At 40.0% G+C, this 23,405-nt stretch overlaps 1 protein-coding gene and 1 long non-coding RNA gene across 13 annotated transcripts; one reads left to right on the plus strand and one right to left on the minus strand.

The window, feature by feature from the left end:
* Positions 1-391: 391 nt before the first annotated feature.
* LOC108103438 (homeotic protein female sterile) lies at positions 392-23,219 on the plus strand. 12 transcript variants are annotated; one of them, XM_017208909.2, is made up of 13 exons: positions 392-519; positions 1,251-1,560; positions 5,238-5,404; positions 5,476-7,223; positions 8,023-9,625; positions 9,881-10,051; positions 10,863-10,982; positions 11,108-11,239; positions 17,609-17,667; positions 18,065-18,185; positions 18,388-20,677; positions 20,843-21,011; positions 21,078-23,219. In XM_017208909.2, exons 4-13 carry the CDS (start codon positions 5,946-5,948, stop codon positions 21,141-21,143), a joined length of 6,009 nt encoding a protein of 2,002 aa, XP_017064398.1. In that variant the 5' UTR covers positions 392-519; positions 1,251-1,560; positions 5,238-5,404; positions 5,476-5,945; the 3' UTR covers positions 21,144-23,219. The 12 variants fall into 12 exon arrangements, with proteins under 12 accessions (XP_017064398.1, XP_017064399.1, XP_017064407.1 ...); XM_017208910.2 differs by having other exon boundaries at positions 408-546; positions 5,476-7,238; positions 8,038-9,625; XM_017208918.2 differs by having other exon boundaries at positions 408-546; positions 5,476-7,238; positions 8,038-9,625; positions 9,881-10,039.
* LOC108103440 lies at positions 2,960-4,890 on the minus strand. The gene is made up of 2 exons (XR_001772223.2): positions 3,147-4,890; positions 2,960-3,071 (listed from the first exon to the last, which is right to left on the minus strand). It is a non-coding gene; the product is annotated as an uncharacterized LOC108103440 (long non-coding RNA).
* Positions 23,220-23,405: the final 186 nt, after the last annotated feature.

Consider the following 23,405-nt stretch of genomic DNA (forward strand, 5'->3'; position numbering starts at 1 on the left):
GTATCAGCCGTCTGAAAACCCGTGAAAACACTAGCTATTGATTAATACGCGGATGTTTTTCCTTTCGCAAATATGGTCACACATAAGAGCAGTGTCTTCGCTAGAGAGGATAGTGTATTTGCTACGTGAAATTCACCATGCGAGAGAGCGTCATATGTGTGTGTGATGGAGAGAGCGTACTCTCACTTCGTATTGCCATCTCTTTCCTGCGAGCCCATCCCGCTGCATGCTTTAGAGCGGGAGAACCCCATGGTGGTACGAAGCCGCCATCTTGGCATCGCACCACCCCTCTCTAGCTATCCCATTCTTGGATGCCTAGGCCATGACACGCGTTAGAGCGGATCAGCAGCAGAGACAAGGCGCGTGCGCCTCGTGTCTCGACGACTGTCCATGTGTGTGCGTATTCGCATTTTCAGTAATTTCGAAAAAAAAATTTTGTATATTTGATGGCGACAGCGACTGCTACTCACAAGAAACTCGCGCGTTTGTCGAAAAATCGTAGCGCGTACGTATATATCGGTGTGTAGAAATTACTAAAAAATTGTGGTAAAAAATGGCACAAATTATATAAATTTGTGTTCGGTGTAAAGTGCTAATTGCGAGGCATTCAATAAATATGGAAAAATTGTGAAATTTCCATGATTTTAGCGCCAAAAAATGCATTTGAAAAATGTGAGACTTCAATGGACATGACAATTTTTTTTTTCATTTTTTTCGGTGGTGGAACAAAAGCGAACGAAGAGGAGGAAGAAGCAGAAATGCTCGTCAGTGTGTTCGTTAGTGTGTGTGTCGAGTGAGGGCATAAGCGTGAACGTGTGTAGTCACCAAGTGAATAATATTAACAAATATAAAAAGAAAAAACGAAAAAGTGGAATACACACGCAGAAGCGCGCGAAAAAAGTTTCACTCGAAAGAAGGGAAACAAAAAAAACAAGTACTAGTTAATAGTTGTTTTTGACAAACAAAAACGACATACAAACATATTAAAAATCTATAATTTTTCGATTTTGTTATTGTATTATTAATTTTGCGGTCTTGCGGCGCCGTTCGTACGTAAGCATGCCTCTACGTCGCGTTACGTATCGTGGTGACGTTTAAAAGACGATTACGTTTTGGATACGTTAGATTTGTCGCTGGGGAATCGCACTCACTCTTTCTCTTTTCTCTCTTCTCGCGCGCGCAAATCCAAAAATCTTAAAAAAAAGTGCCTTAACAAAAAGTTACCAATTTTTTTCTTTTTATTTTTACAGTTGCAACTTTTTAACAGTCGTGTACAATCTGTATGTTGTATATGTTCAAACAAAACCACTAACACAGCAATAGCACCAACAACAACGCAACAAAGTTTTAAGCAACAACAAAAAACGACAAGCTAAACATAGCTAAAACAACAACGCAATTGCAACAAAACCAACAACCAGTAGCAGAACGGCCATATAAAAAATTAAAAAAAAATAATAATAATTCGGATATTATTCATATATCTCCAATTAACGGATCAACAGCCACATAACGTGGTGATTTCACAAAAAAAAAACAACCAGAAAATCCGAAGAAAATGTAAGTTTAAAAAGTGCAGTGCACGTGGCTTTTGCCCCCGCCCACCTTAAACTCCCCCCAAACACACTAAAAAAACAAAACAATTCGCTTCAAAAGATTATTAATATTTTCTCCTGGGTTTAAATTAATCACTGTTTAGGGATCAGCAACCCTGAAAAATTAGGGGATTTTTGGAAATGACAGCTGGTTTTAGGCGGGTTTTTCCAACTGCAGAACAACCCTTTTTCTCAATGTTCTGGGAAATGCATTTTTGCTTTTCTTGTTCATGTAGCATTGAGTTTTTTATAAACAATATCTAGAGACTAAAAACGTCCCGACAAATATATCGTTGATAAATAATAGAATATTTTTATACATTTTTCTGATAACATATCAACAACATGTATCCTCTTTGTGACCAGATTTTTATAATCGTTAACTTTTAACTTTGCATTAGAATATAAAAATATATGAAATAAAATCCGAAAATATTTTTAAAAATATGTTTTTCATATCAGAAACGTATTTATAGTTCTAGGAAGCAGTATAAGTTAACTATTAGCTTATTTGAAATTTATTTGTGCATCCGTCAGATCTAGTAATCCTTGGCAAATATCTTTACACTCTTCTCCTTTTAGCTCTCTTCCTTTAAAAAAGTACATATTTTTACCGGCGTTTAGGATTTTCGTTTATTCGCTGTTCTTTTCCGCCTTCGTTTAAATGCAATTATTGTTAGTGCTGAACTTCTTCTAGTTGGCGCGTAAATAGGGAAAAGCAATTTGTTTGTTTACTTGTCGGGGCGCAAAATTGAAGATATGTTTATCGTAAATAAAAATTGCGAATGCGGTGCGACTTCTGCTCTCTCCGCTCTCGCTCTCTCGAATTGAATTCATTGATGCTTTTTGGGGTTCTGCTTTGCTCTTCATTTTTTGCTGCTTCTTCTCTGATGCTTCTGCATTTGGTGCATGTTGCCATGTAAACCGGCTTTAAATTCGTGCCACTATTAGCACGATTTATTAACCCAGAGGCAGTTCCTCCCCTTTTATCCCCTTCCCTTCCCAAACCTCTTTATCAAACTCACTCTCTCTATTTTGCTCTTTGTGCAGATACACAGCGATGAAACTAAAAACAACAACCACGACTCTTCTCTCGTCCGAACGCCGCACTCGAACACACATACGCAGGCGACATGCCGCCATATTTGCATTTGGCTACGTATTACGTAGCCCCGTATTGTTGTCTCGCTCTGTCGTACACTTGAGCAGCTGCAACTTTCAGCAGAGAGTGTACATTAGTATTTTGTTGTGTGTGCTAGTGTGTTTCACTTAAGTATTTTATTTACTTAAATAAAATTGATATATTTGCCCGTAGTTCAAGTGCACGGATACTAAGCTGGACAGAGAAACCAATATTTAATGAGTGGTTTAATAAACGAGTTAGGCTATTATTTATTTCCAATCTTTTCTCCTACAAACTGTTGACCTTTGTTTATTTGTTAAAGAGGAAGTGCATTTTGTTTTTGCTCAGGTTTTCTAAATTAGACAAAGTTATATCCATTAAATTATATTAACATAAATTTACACTTCAGTCCCCTTTTTCAAAAATACCCATTTCCAATTTTTATGTTCATTTCCAATGCATGCCGTTGCTGTCCTTGCTTCTTCTTCATCCGCTACTTCTGCTTCTTCCTCTTCTGTACGTCATCGTATCGTTCTACGTGAATTTCTGTTGAAAACTCAAAGTCTACTGTACTACATAATTACAACCGCACGTTCGCCCGCTCTCGCTCTCTCTCTCTCAAGTCTTGCTCTCTTTTGTTCTGTGTGTGTGTGAGAGCCAGTAATGTTTTGTTTTATTGTGAGAGCGCGATAGAGAGCCGCCCGCTATTGTGTATTTAATATGTGTTATTCCTAATATTCCAATTTTATTTGTGGCTAGTCGAGTTTAAAATGGGCCAAATACGTCATATTCATTGGCTGGCCTTTCTGTCAACATTCGTTAGTATTCGTTATATTCTTCCGTTTAATTTTACGTCACAAACTCACGAACACTAACCAAATCGCATAAGCACACTTGGAAATTAACAAAAACACAGTGGGCCAAAACGGATAATTAAATGCAGGTTCAAAAATACAGCTGATAACTGTAAAGCTCGAAGTGAAAGCGATCAGAAAAGAAAAGAAAAGAAAGAGAAGAGCAAAAATCGCTTGCCGGCCGGCGGCACACACACAAGTGGATAAGTGTGCGGGCGAGTGTAAATAAATTCGCAACATCAACAAAAACAAAAAAAAAAGTTGGTCAATAAACAATTTGGTAAAAAAATGCAAATCAAAATTTTTTTGTCTGACATATTGAAATATTAAAATTAATGTGAATTAAAAATGTAAGATAATATAAGAACAATAGTTTTCAACCGTCTGTACAATGAATATTTATTTGTAACTTGACTGTCAGTTGTTCCACTGTCAATTTGGAATATCGGCAAAAGGAAAACTATTCAAATGTGTGTGTGTGCGCGCGTGTTCTTCCTCTTCCTCGCTGACACCCCTCTCTCTTTTCCCTTCCCATCAGTCTTTTTATCGCACTTAGTCGAGGGTGTTAAATAAAATGTGAGAAACGTTGGAATTACGTGCATTTTATTGCCTTTTTGGCATGGCGTTTGCATTAGCGCAGCAACAACAACAAACAAAGCGAATGAATCATGTAGAATGGCAAGAATTCAACTTAAAAAAAGGCGGCGTGGTGAATTTCTCTGAATGCAAACACAACACGCCATATTCTTCGTGTGTCCGTCCCCAGATTAGTTTGTATGTGATTCAGTTATTCTTTAGTTTTTCAGTTAGCATTTATAAATCTTTATTGTGATTATTAAAAGAGTTTTTTTTTAGTTTTATAATTATATTTTCCAGCGTTTGTCGTGCGCCATTTGCCTGTTTTTTCTTTTTCACAAGTGCAAGCAGGACAGCTCTATTCTTAAGTCTCTATGCATATGTGTATGTGTGTGAACCGTGCGCTCTCTCGATTTTCGAACTAGAAAATGAGAGCCTCATACATGCTCTCTTTTTTTTTTTGTTGCGCTCTGCGGCCTGTTCGCCTCTTCTCTATTTTCGCTGTTGCTGTGAGTGCCAAAACGGCGGCAAAGTAACTACTCACGACCAAAACGGTGGAAGGGAAAAAACTAAACGAAACGGCAAAAACAGCAGAAAACGGCTAAAAATAAAGTTCGAATCTATAGTCGGACGCGTAAACTAATAAATTTAAGGAATATTGCCAAGCGAGTGATTTAATTGCTGTTAAAAAGTGCCTGAAATTGATTGTTTTGCACTTGGCGTGTGTGCCAATGTAGTGTGTGTATGTGTGTGTTTTGTCGTTCTCTGTGGTCTCAGCTTCTTTCGTTTTGTTCTGTTTTGTGTTTTCCGTTTTTCCACCGCCTCTGCATTTTCTACATTCTACATAGATTCGTTGTCGTTGTAGCATTTTGTTTATGGCAACCACCGCACTTTTAGTGAGAATGTAATTGTTAGTATTGTTTCTGTTTTTTTTTTTAGTCCACCAACCTTTTTATTTTTTTTTTATTTTGTTTATGTAACTTTTGGTGGAGGTGTGTTGTAAAATGCAAATCCTACTAACAGGGTTGCAAAATATGCGAATGTGCCGGCTAAGCTTATTTTTTAATTTACTTACTTTTACATTTACAGATTATTAACCGCCTGCTCTTGGGTTTTGTGCGAGTAATAAACAAGGATTCGGATTCAAAACCACAATGCCTCCAGTCGTAGTTGTGAAATCCTTGGCCCTCGGATCAGCTAAAGCCATTCGATTCCAATGAGAGGAGCCTGGGCCCTGAGAATCTGGAGCAGGCGAGGTAAGTACCTTTAAATTTTAAATGTTCTGGGATACTCAACTGATTTAACGTATTTATTCTATAAACCACAGTGCACAGACATTGCTGAGCATGAAGCAACCACTACGGACCACTACTACACAGCATTATCCCTTGAACAAGAAGAGATCTTTGTCAAAAATCAGTACAGAAGCATCCAGGTCAGGAGCTGAGAAATCTTTATACGGCAGAGGATCAGGATCAGGAGTAGGAGTCGCAGGAACAGCAGGAGAAGGGTTAACCTATCGCAGGAGGAGGAGGTGGTCACCGGCCACATAAGACTTGTCCCCCTCCCCCCTATACCCATTGAAAACCCTTCCCTCCAAATATCTATACAAAACAAATTCAAAAAGAGGAGCCAGTCGGAGTAAAACAAGGAGCGCAGGAGGAGACGGAGACGGCCCGTGTTTGTGTGTGTGTAGGTGGAGTGTGTGTGTTGGCCGTCTCAGTCGGATAACCATCAACCCGGATCCTTAATCCCTAGACCCATATCCCAAACTGAAGCACCAGAACCACAACCACCATGTCGTCCAGTGAGCCACCGCCTCGTTATGAGCCACCCGTGGAGCCAGTTAATGGCATTGTACAGCCACCGGTGATGCCGCCAGCGGAGCGACCCGGCCGCAATACGAACCAATTGCAATATTTGATCAAGACGGTAATGAAGGTGATATGGAAGCACCACTTCTCGTGGCCCTTCCAACAGCCCGTCGATGCCAAGAAGCTCAACCTGCCCGACTACCATAAGATTATCAAACAGCCCATGGACATGGGTACGATCAAGAAGCGGCTGGAGAACAACTATTATTGGTCCGCCAAGGAGACCATACACGACTTCAATACGATGTTCAACAATTGCTATGTCTACAACAAGCCGGGCGAGGATGTTGTTGTTATGGCCCAGACGCTGGAGAAGGTCTTCCTTCAAAAGATTGAATCGATGCCCAAAGAGGAGCTGGAACTGGAGCCGGTTACGGCCAAGGGTGGCAAGAAGAAGCAACGGGCGCCGGCTACGCTCAAGTCATCGTCATCTGGTGGGGCATCCACCGGTTCTGGTACAGCCTCCTCGACGGCAGTTAGCAGCGGAGCAGGTAGTGGCTCCACCAAAGTGTCAGCCGCCGCCTCATCCGCGCAACAGTCTGGCCTGCAAGGGGCGACGGGAACAGGTGGCGGTGCAACGAGCACACCTGGAACTCAGACGGGTTCCGGTGCGGGAGGAGCGACCGCCGCCCGACCCGTATCCGCCATGGGCGGCACGGTTTCATCGACGGCCGGCGGTGCACCGTCCATACCACCGATCAGCACAATGCCACCGCACACGGTACCCGGCAGTACCAATACGACGACGACAGCGATAGTTGGCGGCCCTGGAGGAGCCGGTCCAGGTGTTGCCAATCCCAATGCCGCCGCCATCATGGCCAGCCTTCTAAATGCGGGTCAAACGGGATCCTATCCTGGCGCCCCTGGTCAGACGGCGGTCAACAGCTCCTCGCTTTTAGACGGCAGTACAGCTGCAGTAGCGGCAGCGGCGGCGGCGGGAGCGGGAGCCGCTGGAGCCGGAGGAGTGACAATACCAGCCGTAGCCGTTAATGCCGCAAACGCCGTTCAAGCCTATGTGAATGCGGGCGTCAGCGTTGGAGTCGATGCCGTGATACCGCCTCAGCAGCCCGCGAAAATAAAGAAGGGCGTTAAACGGAAGGCGGACACCACAACGCCGACGGCCAATGCCTTCGAATCACCGTATGCGCAAATGGACTCAAAATCAGCCAAGATTGCGACGCGGCGGGAGTCAAATCGTCAGGTAATTGGCAAGAAGGTAAGAGTAACAGGCATCGCCAGTCGTATGAGTATGATCCTAAAACCCAATAGCTTGTATATATTCAGGGTGCACAGTCTTCGGTGTTCATTGTAAATATTTCAGTGTGTGCCAAAATAAAATCAGTGTTATCGCTTTTTTGTATTTAAAAATTGCAATTCCTAATTGTAAATCGATGTAGATTTCGAATTTTCTCAATCATAAATATTTTATTTAATGTTTTAATTGGAACTACAAATTTTATTTGAATTTCAAACATATATCATAATTGTCACTTCGAATCTCCCTAAAAGCAAATTTAATTCAACTAAAGTCTAATCTCTGGAAGACTTACTTTTACAATTCTTTTAATATGCCAAGATTATTATTTAGATAAGTCAGCAAGATCATTTGCGATTATCCCTTTTAAAATTACAAAAATATCCAATTCTTATGCCCAACAACAATCGATTGAAATCATACACAATACGCCGTCCTGCCTTTTACTCAAAAACCATTTCATATATTTGTAAATAAGTGGGGATTTGACGGGACCTGAAACATCCAGGATCAAGTCTCATCCTCCGCATGATCTGTAATGATTTTTTAAACAATTTGATTTATTTTTATGCTAACTCCATTCCGCTTTTTGCTCGTTTATTTTTCTTTTGCGTTTTTTTTTGCATTCAACCAATCGATCGATTAAATCAAAACCACCAATTACACCAACCAACCAACAACACCAACAAACCACCAATCAACAAACTCATCTAAAATCGAAACGATGGGATCTTTTGAACCACAGGATCTTACATTCCAGGGCTCGGGATACAATATGTCGCCGCTGGGCGTCTCCGGAGTGCCCGGACTTAGCGGTATGGTGGCCGGCGGAGTTCCCGGTGTTGCAGTGGCCAAGAACAAAGAGAAGCTATCAGATGCGCTTAAGTCGTGCAACGAGATCCTCAAGGAGCTCTTCTCGAAAAAGCACTCGGGCTATGCTTGGCCGTTCTACAAGCCAGTGGATGCGGAAATGCTTGGCCTGCACGATTACCACGACATCATTAAGAAACCAATGGATCTGGGCACTGTTAAGCGGAAAATGGACAATCGCGAGTACAAGAGCGCGCCGGAATTTGCCGCCGATGTGCGATTAATATTCACCAATTGCTACAAGTACAATCCGCCAGATCACGATGTTGTGGCCATGGGTCGCAAACTGCAGGACGTCTTTGAGATGCGCTATGCCAACATCCCCGATGAACCGGTGGCCAATGCAGCCCATCATCATGGGCATGGCCATGGGCACGGTCACGGTCACGGCCACAGTCACGGGCATGGTCACGGACATGGCCATGGTCACGGATACGGCGGCTCCTCCTCACTTAAACACGATGCCAGCGATTCGTCTAGCGAAGACTCTAGCGACACGGAGAACGAATCAAACTCGGATGAGGAGCGTAGCGCTAAGCTGAAAATGCTTGAGTCCAAGCTGCTTGGTCTGCAGGAAGAGATCCGAAAGTTATCAGAGGAGGCCTCAGCCAAAAAGAAGGCGAAGAAGAAACTAAAGGAGAAGAAGAAGTCGATGGGCGGCGGATCAAACTCTGGTTCGGCTTCGCATCATGGCCACGCCTCCGGCGGGGGTGCTAGTGCTGGCGGAGCAGGCGGTGCAGGTTCGGGCGGTCATGTGAGCGGCGTTTCTGTGCCAGGTGGTGTCGGTGCCTTGGGTGCGGGTGGAGCCGGCGGCGCTAATCTCAATGCACTGCTTAGTGGGTCGTTGGTTGGCCCGGGCGGAGCAGCCGTTGCCGGCGGCGTTTCAAATGTTGGGCAATTGCACAGCCAGGTTCACGACGTGGCCATGGCCTTTAGCCAGTTGGCGGGCGGCGGTGCCGCGGCCGGTGGTGGCTTTGGTGGCGGTGTCTCAGCAGCGGGAGCATCAACGGGCGGCAAGGCGGGCACCCTGGCCGGGGCCTTGGCAGCCGGCGCAGCGGCTGGTGCCGGTGGTACAACGGCGAGTAGCGGCAGCAGTAAAGGTGCTAAAAGCAAAGGCGGACGTGGCGCCAAGGGCAGTGGAGCCGGCGGCGTAGGAGCTAGCAATAATGCCGCTGCGGGCAATGCGGCTGGCGGTGCTGCGGGAGCTGCAGCAGGCGCTGGAACTGTGGGAGGTGTTGGCGGTGCAGGAGCTGCGAGTGGCGGCAATGCTTCCAAACGAGCTAAGGGCAGCAGTTCAGCGGGTGCTGGTGGCGCTGTTGGGGGTGCGAATGCTAGCACAGGTGGCGCCGGGGCCCGCGGCAGCAGTAAAAAGAAGCCAAGTCAGGTGATGAACTTCGACTCCGAGGAGGAGGACACGGCCAAGCCAATGTCGTACGATGAGAAGCGCCAGTTGTCGCTCGACATCAATAAGTTGCCAGGTAAGATGATAACTTTAATCACTTGTTGTCTGCTAAATATTAAACTTGTAAACCGAGTTAGATTTCGTGATTAATTAAATTATGGATGCCGTTAAGTCAAAATATGCCATTTCGAATATTGAAAAGATGCTTCAGTTATTTTAAATAAATCGAAGAAAATAGTACCATATCCCCTTTCTGGCGATACTTAAATTGACAACAGACTTATCGTTATAACATCTTAAAATGATTACTAATATCCAATTATGTTCACAGGTGACAAGCTGGGCCGTGTGGTACACATCATCCAGAATCGGGAACCATCGCTGCGTGACTCCAATCCCGACGAAATCGAGATCGACTTCGAGACGCTGAAGCCGTCGACGCTGCGCGAGCTTGAAAGCTATGTGGCGTCGTGTTTGCGCAAAAAAACACGTAAGCCATATTGTAAGTTTGTAACTAAACCGAGACCACAACTAAAGCCAAAGCAAATGCAAAAACAAAAGCAAAAGCAACAGCAACAGCAAAAGCAAAAGCAGCAAGAACAGCAAAAGCTAACGAAAGATAAACAATCTAGACCCAAGTACAAGCTCAAGTTAGAAGCTAAAAAAAAAAAGCTATCAGACAACAGAACAATATTATAGCCAAATCTATCTACAATGCCAATTCAACATATAAGAACAGAAGAATTAATTTCCGTTTTGGTTTTGCTGACTGCGTTTCCAAATTTGATTTTAATTTCGAACCGAAAACCGTAGTGGTCATGTTTAGTTAGTTAAACTCGAAGAAAACAAAAATATATCAATTAAACTACAAATCCTTATGATTACGATTTTCAACATTCGAGGTCCTATAAAAAAAAAATTTTGTAGTTAGCCAAGTGCATGCAAAAAAAAAAAAAAAAAAAACAATTTTAAAAACCCTTTTCCTTTCCTCAAGTAGCTTGTTAATGCTGTAGATGTGCCGATGTGTTACAGAAATCTCTTAAACTCTTAAATTGAATCAGTTGTCCGAATTAAGATTATAATTGACTACATGTCAGGATATTACCTTTTCAATGTATTGATATTTTTAATTTCGGGAGATTTTTGTAACATCGCTAATGACATTGCCGCTTTACCTTATTCCCCGCCCTATTTTTTGAGTAAACTTGGTTTCGAGCATGATCCTACATTTGATCCACACCCCCTCCCCTATATCTCTACCTGTGAAAAATTATTTCGAATATAAAGGATCCATTATCTTCCCGTATTCGTAGATAAAAAGCCCTCCGGCAAGTCAAAGGACGAGCAGATGGCCGAGAAAAAGCAGGAGTTGGAGAAGCGCCTGCAGGACGTCACCGGTCAACTGGGGGCAAGCAAGAAAACCGCCAAGAAAGGTAAGTGCTTAACAGTTTGGAGTTATGTCCAACTATTATTTTGACCGCGACTTTGCCATTGCCCTATATATATTTACACTTCAATTTACTGATTGCAATTTCAAATTCTTTCCATTTTACTTCAGATGAGTCCGCTTCGAACAAGGTCGAAGCAGTGCAGCCGGCGAATCCCGTCTCGTCGAGTTCCAGTTCCAGCGATTCATCGTCGTCGAGTTCGAGTGATAGCAGTTCGAGTGACTCGAGTGACAGTGAAGCAGGTTAGGACGCGTTTTGTTTGTTTGTTTTATTTTATACAACTTTTTTTTATTAGTATACATAGAAATATGCAAATAAATATATATATATATGTATATATATATATATATATATAAATAGGTGCGTTGTTTAAAAAACAAACAACAGAACTCACTAAACACACATACGGAAACCGATATCCATTCATATTATTGAGACAGACTTACAGACACAGAAATCGAGACCGCTTCATTTTTAATTAATTATTGTTTAACATTAAGGCGTATATAGGGGCGGGGCGGGCGTGGCTAAAGTCAGACAACAACAAGAAGATTCAAACGAGTAATGAACAGTTTAGGATATAGGAACATCATTAAGAACCCGTTGAAATTGTAAAAATATATTACAACAAAATGATGAAAATGAAAGGATGAGATAATACTTAACTTAAGTCGCACACAGGAATCAGGAGATTTAAACAAAGCGATTAGCTTGATTAATTCAATTGGATATAGGTTTATCTAGTTGTAATGTAGTAGCTACCCTATTAGCAAACGCAAAAAGAATATATGCCATTATGGATATAGATGTAGAGTTTATCGATTGTGTTTTCTTCTGCAAAACTCTTGTATTTTTTACCTTTTCTCATGAATGTTAGTTTCAAAGTCACACACAGACACGCACACTCACACTGAATTATGAAATAGAAAGAGACAACAACAGATTGTAAATGGTGGGATAGAGCGAGGGGGAAATGATAAGGCTATTATTGCTATTATAGACCGACTGACTGACCAAGAAGATATCCCGCTCATATATACAAAACTCCAATTCCCTGTCTCGCTCCAATAAGGGCATTTTTAATTAATTGAATTTAGCGCATTTTGTTTATGTTTTTGTGTGCTAAACAACAAGAGAATTATCCATACGACTCAAGATCAGACTCCCTATTTTTCTAACTTCTGATTTTAGGAGTTCCCCTGAAAAGAATTCAACTCTGATTTAAAATAATATATATCTATTTTTTTTTTTTGGTTATTGTTTACTTTTATACGGAAATGTGTTTTTTTTAGGACTGCCCAAGAACCAAGTTCATGACAAAGTGCAATATGTATTTACTCTAAGAAAGCAGATGCACACGAATAATATGGAATTTAGCAAACGTAAATTAGAAAACAAATAAAATGCTTGTTAGAATCAATATTCAAATTGTATGTTATTTAGATATTTTGATAACGAACATAGCCAAGCCCATATTGAAATCAACATTAAGCAAGATTATTAGTAACAAGGCAGAGTTGTTAAACAAATTTGCTGACAAACATGTGAACCGAGTTTTTGTTTCAATTCGCACTTGATCAACATCAGAGTTGGGTGTTCGGGGGAATTTCAATATCAGACGGTCGGGATGACAGAAATCATAAAAACCATTAGGAGACCCATGGACATTTCCCCATTTTTATCCACTAGATACATAAAACTTAGATGAACAACACGAACACAACGGCAAAACTTTATATAATCGGTATATATGTATATATATATATATATATATATATACATATATTATATATTATATATTATATATATATTATATGTATATATGTATTTATAAATATAATATATATATATATATATATATATATATATATATATATATATATATATATATAAATCTAGGTCTAGTATATACTTAACTATATATACACACACCCACAAACATAAATATCATATTTAAGCATTTGTAGGTATTAAACGAATTGTATTTGTAAATGAAAAATGAGAAAACAAATCTTACACAACACACATACACAACTATCTAAAATGAGAATAATAAGAGAATCCACACACTCTTTATTACTTTAAGTCTTTTTTGAAAAAAAAAAAAAACAATTCTAAAAAAGAACAAGAAACCTTATTATTACCAATATTATAATTATTATTATTATGATTATTATGAGAATATGCTGAAAAAATCGTGAAGCAATTGTGTATTGGGGGCAGCCAATCTGAAAAAGAAACTAATTAATTCCAACCAACCAACCAACCAACCAACCAACCAAACAATCAATCGATCAATCAATCAATCAATCAATCAATCAACCAATTAAACCGAAACCAACCAATCGAACTAATCAACCAAATCAAAACTCTCCATTAAATCTACAAAACAGCAGAGCAACAATGCATGATTTAGATAAGATCAACGAAGAAATCTAAATAAAAGACGTATCATCCACACTCCAAGCACATTACAACCCCTCAGTACTACTACTCATCATCAGTATATCAGTAATAGGCAGCTCAGGAGCAGAACACCCCTTCGTCGACCATTATTTCATATTTACTCCCACTATGAAATTCTAAACTATATTACATAGATTTCATGAACCTAAAAAATCTTTCAATTTAATCTGTTCGTTTTTTCGAATACTATTTCTTGCTAGAAAAATGTATGTAAAATTGAATAAATTATACAATTTTTGGACTTCGGTGCTTTTGCCAGACCGAACAAAAATTTGTATTTTGTCAGGTTTTAAAAAACACAAGCTTTTAATATTTTTTAAATACTAAAAGTAGTTTATATTAAAAAAAAAAACGTAATCTTTTGGTTAATCACTAAATGTTGCAATTTAAAAAATGTGCAATATCTGTTATCAAAACTCATACATTTTTTAACTGATCCAGGGTTTTGCACTTCATAACTTTACCACCATTAAGACCATGTGAGATAATATATAAATATATATGTGTTGCTTACAAGGTGGAATAAAAAAAATGTTCTCTGCCGATACCCTAGGATGCAACTTCTAAAATCCCCGATACGAATATTTCTGTGCCAATTCCATATTTTGTCTAGTCTTATTTCTTGATAGATCTAAACCCAATTAGCTTAATCCAAACACATATACGTTGATCCTAGTTCATCCAGTCTGTAATCAAAGTCCGAGTGTTATGCATTCTTTAAAGTAAACTGGACATTACACTCACACGCACACACACAAAAACCCACTAAACTTCAAAGAACTATGTGTAAAATATAATAATATTAAAAATGAACAATAACCATAATAATATGAACATCTTAATAAATCTACAAAAAAAAAAGTATGTAAAACACGTATAAAATTATCGATACACTTGCAGACAATGTGTAAAAACAAAGAAAGTATGAAAAGCTTTGAAAATGAATTGAAAGAAAACACCGAACCACAAAAACTATCGTAATTCAAATAAAAAACAAACGTATGGAGCGAATACGTAAGAAAATTGTGACAAAGAAAGAAAAACACAGAGAGAAAGAGAGAAAAGAGGGGGATTTCCAAAAATTAAAGCTTAGAGGGGTCAGGAGAAAGATAGAGAGGAATTTGCCTACTTACATCTAATTAAGTCCGCTGATATATGTGAATGTTGAAATTAATGTTATTAATTATTTAAAGTTTTTTAACTTAAAAATAAAATGAAGAAGTGTTTCCATAAGGAACGAATGGAGCTGATTCACCACAATTAGCACAATTACCGATCAATAGTTCGCATTATCACTTAGAACCGAGAATTGCGGAAAATCTCTCTGTATATCATTAATTCGTGATTAATTATTTGTTATTGTCATAAACTTAATGTGTATCAATGTAAGAGAACCGTCATCCGAAAACAAGAAATGCTTCCAGCTAACTTCCAAAAGGACACCATGAGTGAATTAACCAAAAGGCAGCTTAACAATAATTAAAAACAAACTATAATAAAAACTGACAAAAATTTAAAATATCTAAATTCAACTATCGGGAGGAAAACCATCAATAACTAAAAGTGGGTTTAAGAATAGTATCAGTATCGGATCCACTTTTCATCTGTCTTTCTCTCTCTCTCTCTATCTCTCTCTGTCTCTCTTTCTCCCTCTCTCTCTGTGTGTCCTTGCCACTATGTCTGTCTCTGTTTGTAGTAGTAACGGTTTAACGGTATGAGAAAAGCGGAACAAAGCGGAATGGAACCAAAGCGATACGTATATAGAGTTTTTTGCTCTATGGCCACTAAACTCCAAATAGTTCTATATACATAGCTATATTTACATAGATGTATGCTATACATATGATCAAACGAGGTATAAAACAAAAACAAATACAAAAAAAGAAAACAAATAATTAAATGTATTTTGAAAACATTTTATTATTTATTTTTCGGCTGTCGGCTTTCCCCTTTACACATTGTTTGCACGTTTTTTTCAAAAAAAAAAAAATAAATAAATATAATAAAATATATATATTATATTATGAAAATATAAAAAAAAAAAAAAAAAAATAGAAGAGAGGAGAAGGATTGATGATATGATGAGATGATAATGCAATGGAAATAAAGAAAAATTAACAAAAAACAAATTGCATAAAATCAATTTAAATATAAATTTGTACTATTAAATGAAATCAAATAAAAATCGCCAGGAGGAAAACGAAACGGAATAAACAATAATTATGATAATATAACAACAAACAAATCCAACACCACACAAAATGTAATAATATTGAATTTCAAATCGAAAACAAACTCAACGGTCAAAAAGTAATCAGTTTTTAAAGAGAGACAAGTAGTGTAGAAACGAGAGTCAGAAAGAATTGCATTATTTATCGACAAGATAATTTGTAGATTTAATTCTTTTGTTGTTAAATCTAATTGCCTGTTTTTTAAGGGTCCAAACTTTATTCGTTTGTACGTAATATAGTAGCTCTTGTACTTTCTTTAACGAGGTGGTCAGCGTACCCCCGTAAACGCCTTTTCCATCCATTCAACAACATATTATTGAAATTAATTTGTTGTAAGAACAACTTATTTGTCTTTTTGTATAGCCTGTAGTTCAAGTTGAGAAAGCAAAGCAGAGGAAAGCAATAACACCAACTTTTCACATATGTGAACATATTTACAAAAGTGTTGTAAGGAAGATTTAAAGCAGAACAGAAACAAAGTAAAATCAAAACAAGCAACATTTTAAACAAAACAGTGCATTTTTGGTTTCAATTAGGCGTGTCACAACAAAAGTAAGAAGAAAAAAACAAACCATAAATAAAATAAAGTATAAAATAAAATAAATGAAGGGATAAATAGTGAAAATCTTAGGGAAAGAAAGGAGGTAGAGGAAATAAGAGCACAGGAAAAAAGGAGCGGACGACGCGAACTACGTAATGTAACCCGACACACAAACACAAAAGCAAAAACAAATACAAACAAACCAACACACACACACACATTTAGCATTATGAAACACACACGCATACATTTAAATATTTATAGTAAAAAACAATAATAATATTTATTATTACAAAATGGCAGCGCAAATGCAGCAGCGAAACAAACAACAACTAAACTAAACTAAAAGTAAAAAAAAAAACGCAATGCATACAACAAACAAAAACGAAAACTGAGAAAAGAAAATGTTTATTAAAAAAGAAAAAAAAAATTTTGTGTGTTTCCTCATTATCCCCAAAAATCCATTTCTATTCACAGAGGAGAGATAATTTAACGATAAAAAGCAAAAATAACGATTCTTTAACAAATCCGATAACAACAAATATCGATTGGAGCCTGGAAGGTTGGTTTGGTTGCGTCTATCCATGTGTCCATAGTCCCCTACTATCCATTTGGCTGGTGGAAAAAAATAAAGGGGCAGGAGATGGGGTTGGGTGGACAAGGGAGGGGTCTCTGGCCGTTCTTTTTCAGTTCATTTACAGTTTAGATATTGAAAAGACAGAGACAAAAAGAGAGGGAGAGAGAGTGGGTGGAGAAAGTCAGATAGACAGAGAAGTGAAGAACGAGCACGCCGAAACTCGGCTGCTCATCCACCAAACTCCAAAAACCACCACCACGAAAACCCACCACGACACAATTGTTTCATCGATCGGCATTGTAAGAGGTATTTTTAATACACTTATACTATAATTTATCTATATATTTATGTAAACCGTAATCCGTAAACCGTAAACCAAAGGTCATGTATTGTGTGTACCATATACAAATACGATCTAAGTCCTTTACAATTACTATTGCTTTTGCCTGTTAGGGTGGTTCGTCAATAAGAATGCTCAAAATTGGTTAAGAACTAAAAATATAGAATGGTTTCAAAACTAAAATGGTTAACAAATTTTGAAAGAATGTATAAAAATAACAATATATATGTAAATGTAAAGATATTGATTTTAAAACCCTTTTAGGAAATATTTAATGGATTTTACCAGTTTGACATAAATTGAGGACCACCCTAGTGTTTTTCCTATTCCCTATAGCTTGTTCCTATTTATATTGATACCCCCAGCCCCGCACATAGCTTTGTTCACTTCTGCAATATTCTTTATCAATCCCTGCTAACCTCTCTCATCCGAATTCTGAAATTACCCCTTTAACAGGTGATGGTGACGAGCGACCGCCGCGCAAGAAAAAATCCCGTGACTCGAATGGAAGCAATGTAAGTACTGAAATTTAGTAACTACATATAAATATAGAAATATGCACGACTATTGAATGGATATACAGAGCTTGGCAATGGGATTAGTACTCTATAGTATATCTTCTATCTCGACCATCTATCATCTAGTGATTTACTTGTTTATTGAGAATGTGATAAATATAAATTTAAAAAACACCTTCTTTAAAGAAATGAACTTGATTTTGTCTTTACGATCAAAAAGTATAGTTAAACTTTTTAATATTATGTAATATAATCCATTGCCAAATGCATCGTACGTGTCATAAATCATACAACTCACACTCTGTGATTGTTGACTGTCGTGATAACTAGAGTAATTGTGTAACACATTTTCATTTTTCCTTTCCTTCTCTCTACCCCGTGTTAAAACAAAAAGGTAAATAATCCAAGTATAAATGTTGTTCTGGGCGGCAACCCGCCAGGTGGCGCCCTTACGCCAGTGACAATGTTAATGGGCCTGGACCATGTGGTGAACTCCAATACACCATCACAAATGTGTAAGTACAACCAGTACCAACTTATATATGGTCACAGAAATCTTTTGCATTTTGATTACCTGCAGCTACTTATATAAGCTAATTTATATAAAGATTTCTGTGAACCCCATATCCGTCTAACAAATGTGAAGTGCGTGACTAATTTTTGTTTCTTTTGTGTATTACCATCTTGGACTCCCTATCCTTTTCGAACAATTTGTAGCAAATATGCTGGGTAATGCAAATCCGCTGACCGCAGCTGCCATGTTAAACAACAACAACAAGCCGTCTCTGCCGGGAAATAATTTTGGTGGTGCACCCACTCCCGGTGCCGGCAACATGTTACACGCCAGCGGTAGTTCAGTTGCCGGTGCTGCAGTGTCCGCGGCGACAGGGCAGCAGCACAACAAGAATGGACCAATTACTACCACCGCCGCCCTGCAGTCGCACAGTTTTGCCGGTAGCACGGCAGCTGTGGCCACTAGTCAATCGAGTGGTGGTATTCGCATTGCAAGCAATCTGCATAAGCCGGCCGGTTTAACTGGCGGTGATCTGGGCGAGCACCATGCGGCACTAGCGGCTGCTCTGACGTCCGGCGTTAACAGCACCGGCACTTCTAGCGGTGGCAACACCGGCAGCAGCATTAGCAACAACAACAACGGCGGCAGCAATAATAACACAAATCCATTGGGGGGAGTGCATGGGGATGCGATGGCCAATGCTTCGCTGGCATCGGGACTTAAACAAATACCACAGTTCGATGATCCCGTGGAGCAGTCTTTGGCCTCGTTAGAGTTTAGCGCCGGTTCCACGGGCAAACCGTCACTAACGGACAACTTTTTGATGCAGCAACATTTAATGCAGCCAGCCGGACCCCAACAGCAGCAGCAGCAGCAGCAACCCTTTGGGCATCAGCAGCAACAACAACAGCAGCAGCACATGGACTACGTGACAGAGCTGCTGACCAAGGGTGCGGAGGGTGTAGGCGGTATGAATGGCAACCACTTGTTGAACTTCAATCTGGACATGGCAGCGGCGTACCAGCAAAAGCACCCCCAGCAGCAACAACAGCAACAGCAACAGGCGCACAACAATGGCTTCAATGTGGCCGATTTCGGCATGACCGGATTCGATGGTCTGAATATGACAGCGGCCTCAGCATTCCTCGATCTAGAGCACACGCTCCAGCAGCAACAAATGCCGCAAATGCAGTTGCAGCAGCAACACCAGCAGCAGCAACAACAACAGACGCACCAGCAACAACATCACCAGCAAACACAGCAGCAACTAACTCAACTAACGCAACAACTGCAACATCTCCATCAGCAGCAACATCAACAGCAACTACATCAGCAGCAACAACAGCAGGTGGCCAATAAGTTGTTGATAATACCCAAGCCCATCGAATCGATGATGCCCAGTCCGCCGGACAAACAGCAATCACAGCAGCATCAGAAGGTGTTGCCGCCGCAGCAGTCGCCCTCGGATGTAAAGATGCTTCCCAACCAGGCAGCGGCTGCATTGGCCCAGGGCAAGCTGGCGCAGACTTTTAAGGCATCCAACGAGCAGAACCTTAAGAACGCTAGCTCATGGTCCTCGTTAGCATCCGCGAACTCGCCACAGTCGCACACGTCGAGCAGCTCGAGCAGCAGCAAGGCAAAGCCGGCCATGGACTCGTTTCAGCAGTTCCGCAACAAAGCCAAAGAACGCGACCGTCTCAAGCTGCTGGAGGCGGCAGAAAAAGAAAAGAAAAACCAAAAGGAGGCCGCCGAAAAGGAGCAGCAGCGTAAGCACCATAAGTCGTCATCATCCTCGTCATCGGCATCGGCTGCGGCCGCACAAGCTGCCGCAGTTGCAGCCGCAACAGCAGCGGTGGCACTAGGTGCAGCAGCAGTGGCGGCAGTGGCGTCGAATTCATCAAACGCTTCCGGCGGCAATAGCAGTGGCGGTGGTGGTCCAACCAGCAACCAGGCAATTAGTGGCGATCGCGAACGTGACAGGGATCGTGAACGAGAACGTGAGCGTTCGGGAAGCGGTGGTGGTCAATCCGGCAATGGGAACAACAGCAGCAATTCGGCCAACAGCAATGGACCTGGCAGTGCGGGCAGTGGTGGCAGTGGTGGCGGCGGAGGCAGTGGCCCAGCCAGTTCTGGTGGACCAAACAGTGGCGGCGGCAATGTCAACAGCAACAGTGGCGGGGGTCCAGCACTACTCAATGCTGGCAGCAATAGCAACAGTGGTGTTGGTAGTGGCGGAGCAGCCAGCAGCAACAGTAATAGCAGCGTTGGTGGCATCGTTGGAAGCGGCGGACCTGGATCTAATAGTCAGGGAAGCAGTGGTGGTGGCGGAGGGCCAGCAAGCGGAGGCATGGGCAGCGGCGCTCTTGATTACGGTCAGCAGGTGGCGGTGCTAACGCAGGTTGCGGCCCACGCTCAGGCGCAGCATGTGGCTGCCGCAGTGGCCGCGCAAGCCATTCTGGCCGCCTCGCCCTTAGGCGCCATGGAGAGCGGAAGGTAAGATATTTTAGGACCTATTTTGCAAGACAATGTAGGATTATATAGAAATAGTAAAGTAAAACGAGAACATGATCTTTAAAATGAAAATTAGTTAAAACCCACTCTCGAACGACTGAAATGTTGGCGTTAACTTATAGTATTTTTTTTTTCATAATATTTTAGAAAAAGTGTGCACGATGCACAGCCGCAGATATCGCGGGTGGATGACATCAAGGCGTCGCCGGGCGGACAGGGACAGAGTTCGCCGGCGCAGCAATCGCCTCAGGATCGGGCTGCCGCTAAACGGGCCGAGCAGCGACGGGCTGAGCAGGAGCGGCGCAGGCGCGAAGCGGTAAGTTACCCACCGAAACTCTTACTTCAAAAACAAAATTTAAACCAAATTCGGTTCCTTCCACAGATGGCTGGCCAAATCGATATGAACATGCAGAGTGATCTCATGGCTGCATTCGAGGAGACGCTGTAGGCCAAGGCCCGGAGAAAGTCGACCAACCGGGGCGTAAGCGTCATCGGCATCACCTCAACTACAACCACAAACGCATCATCCTTCACCAGCGGCGACCAATCGAAGCGGCGAACAAAGCGCCAGCAACGGATCACGTTGGACAACGGCTTGCGAGAGCAAAAGCAACACGGCTAGGAAATAAAACGATGACAGTTCGTCATGGAACTGTTAGAGCAAACAAACAACCAACAAACAAATGAAAGAAACAAACAAACTGCATAGGCTAAAAACCATTAAGCAATGTTCTAAGGCGTAAATAACATACGTACATTTAGTGAGTATATATATAAAGCATATATGCGGATGGAGCGAGCAGACAAACAAAAATGTGAAAGCCACCAGCAAAACCAAGCAGCAGCAACAGCGGCAACAATTTATATATATAACAGAAAGAATGGCAAATTTCCTTCGATTAGCAATTTATTATTCACTACCTTTTTTTAAAATCACTTATCACTTTCGATTATTATTGTGTATTAAAATTACCATTATAATGGTGGATCGTGGCGACAAGGAAGTCCGCACACGGTTCCAAAGCTTATTATTTTTAATATTATTGATTGCATAGGCAAGTTTAGTTTGTAGTCATACACTTAATTAATAATGTTTTTTTTTTTCTTAATTGTATACACACATCTATGCTTAGAGTTGTTAACTAATTTAAAAAACATAAACAAAACAAACGAGAAAACTACAACAAAAAAAAGAACAAAGAAAACAAATCGAAACGAAACGAAATCAATTCAAGAGATGCATCTATCCGCAGGGGGACGTTTCAGTCGCAGTTGCCTGTCCAGAAATCCAATTAAATTAAGTTTCAGAAATTTCATTAAAAATGTATATCTCTCCTGACGATCCCCATTCCCAAACCATACCACTGACCGCTGAGAGCAAATTTAATGGAATCTTATTGTTTTACGTTTTAAAATTTCTGGCGGCCAAAGAGCAGCACTTGCACATCACCCACACACCTGTAATTTATACAGCCTCAAAAAGAATATCTTTATATATATATATATACATATAAATATACATATTTATATATATATATATCTGTATGTATATATGTATTATATATACACACACACACACACACATTGACAGACACTTGGATGAAACCTAATACGAGAAAGAGAATCACAAACCAAAAACCCCATTTAGTAGGTCACGATTCAGCTGAAAATATGGAAACAAATTTAGTTATTAAGTAGCTACATTTTTTTTTGTAAGGACTCGCCAAAACAAAAGAAAAGAAGTGAAGTGGAAAATATATTGTAATTTTTTCTAATGACCACAGGCCTTCGCAAGTAGGTGTCAGGATGCTATCCCCCCAAATTGCAGTGACAATTCAGTAAAATTAATCAATGATACATGTTTGGAGTCTCTGCCGTCTTCCATATGTATTGTTCGTCTATATATCTTCATCATCTGCATGCAGCCGAACCTCCTCGTCAATGTGTGTCCCTGTATATAGATCTATAGGTCCTTCTAAATCATCATACCATCGGGGACTCTGATCCTGTTATAGCAATAGGAATTATGATAGCAACTATCTATGTAAAAGCTAGCGAAAGAATTCATGTAACTGTATTTGTATAATGCACGTCTCTATTGTTTTGAATTCTAAATGTATATTTAATTTGAATTTGAGCTTGTGGTTCTGATTTCTGTATGTTTTTAACGTTGTGAATCTGTCTGTGGGTGTTTTTTTTGTTGTTTTAGGAATACACGAGTTTGTCTTTGTATATAGAGGCGGTCAAATAGATTCGTATCTTTTCCCGACTTACTCTCGCAGGAAATGTCACTTTGATTTGTGTAAATTACTTTTTCGACAGCGAGTAGTAGAAAGAAAATTAGATTATCACAAAATATCCCCTATTTTATTCTATTATATATATATATATGAAAGTGCATCAGATATACATATATAAAAAAGGAGAAATTTTTTTTCTATACTTAATTTTAGCATTTAACTGAGAAATAAATCGCACGAGGAGATAAACAAATGTATGAAAATAAAAATTGTGAAAAACCAAACGATTTAAACAAAAAAAGTTTTTAATTCAGCGAAAGACGGATATATATATATATATACATATATTAACACTTCTATATAGATTTACATCCCTGATATGAAAAACTTTTTTGCATATATGAATGTAACACACCTTTATATATATATATATATATATTTTAACAAACCACCCGATGGGAGAACGAGAC

This window comes from Drosophila eugracilis, unplaced genomic scaffold, assembly GCF_018153835.1.
Source record: "Drosophila eugracilis isolate 14026-0451.02 unplaced genomic scaffold, ASM1815383v1 contig_2163, whole genome shotgun sequence".
Lineage (NCBI taxonomy): Eukaryota > Metazoa > Arthropoda > Insecta > Diptera > Drosophilidae > Drosophila > Drosophila eugracilis.